Below are 1001 nucleotides of genomic sequence, written 5' to 3'. Positions count from 1 at the left end.
TGGAGGCGGCCAAGAGGGCGAACCAGACGGGACACTTCATCTGGATGGGCTCGGACAGCTGGGGCTCCAAAATCTCCCCGGTCCTGCACCTGGAGGAGGTGGCTGAGGGCTCCGTCACCATCCTGCCCAAGCGGGTCTCTGTCAAAGGTAAGGGGCTGCACTCGGTGGGCTCCCTCAGCTCCCCCCTGGGTCGGCTGTCCCCCCCGATGGCATGCCCTTAACTGCAAGTTTTTGGCTGTGAAAGATTCTGTGTTTTGCAGTGGGTCTTCCCTGAGTGGGTTTTCCAGCCTGCAGCTTTGCCTGAGTGGCAGCAGGGACACAAACCCACCGCACTCTTATGTGTCCCTAGACCCCATCGCTCACAAGACCCTCCTTCCCTCTGCCTGGGGATTTTTGGGCCATGTTAAGCATCTCTCTGCCATCCCAGAGATTTATCCCCTCCGTCCCCTCTTCCCCGGCCAGGTTTCGACCGCTACTTCTCCAGCAGGACGCTGGACAACAACCGCCGAAACATCTGGTTTGCTGAGTTTTGGGAGGAAAATTTCCACTGCAAGCTGAGCCGGCACGCGCTGAAGAAGGGCAGCAGCATCAAGAAGTGCACCAGTAAGAGCTGTGGGGGTGCTGTGGGCGAGCGGAGGCTCGAGGGTGCGTGTTGCTCTATCGCACGGGGTGCACAGGGACGTGAAGGCGATGGCAGAGAGCCCAGGGCAGGTGTTAAAAAAGTTTCGCTCGTTTTCCCCTTATGGCCTTTCAGCTCAGCCACGTCCTTATTGCTCTGGAGCTGCCAGCCCAGCTCAAGGCAGCTACATGGCAATTAGTGCTCCGTGCATGGCGGTCTCGGTTGTGAATATGGTTCTTTTTGGACTAAGCATCAAAGCCAGGTGGGAATTTGGGGAAGGCTGGAGAAACGCTGGCGCTTCTGCAGTGTGGGGAAGGTGGGCGGTGCAGAGCCGCTCGTCTGCGCAGGCACTCGTGTGTCCATTGGGCTCATGATGGCGGCG

The 1001-nt window shown here is 58.8% G+C and overlaps 1 protein-coding gene across 2 annotated transcripts in view; it reads left to right on the top strand.

Moving 5' to 3' along the window:
- GRM4 (glutamate receptor, metabotropic 4) overlaps window positions 1–1001 on the top strand; it is an 18552-nt gene continuing 17551 nt past the window's right edge. For both annotated transcript variants that reach the window (XM_009327409.1, XM_009327408.1), the window contains exons 1-2: window positions 1–147; window positions 463–603. In XM_009327409.1, coding sequence (XP_009325684.1) covers window positions 45–147; window positions 463–603 — 244 coding nt within the window. In that variant the 5' untranslated portion in view covers window positions 1–44. The remainder of the gene's footprint in view (window positions 148–462; window positions 604–1001) is intronic.

Source organism: Pygoscelis adeliae, unplaced genomic scaffold (assembly GCF_000699105.1).
Source record: "Pygoscelis adeliae isolate BGI_AS28 unplaced genomic scaffold, ASM69910v1 Scaffold197, whole genome shotgun sequence".
Lineage (NCBI taxonomy): Eukaryota > Metazoa > Chordata > Aves > Sphenisciformes > Spheniscidae > Pygoscelis > Pygoscelis adeliae.
The sequence above is the reverse complement of the archived record's forward strand: the minus strand, read 5'-3'. Positions and strand labels throughout refer to the sequence as shown.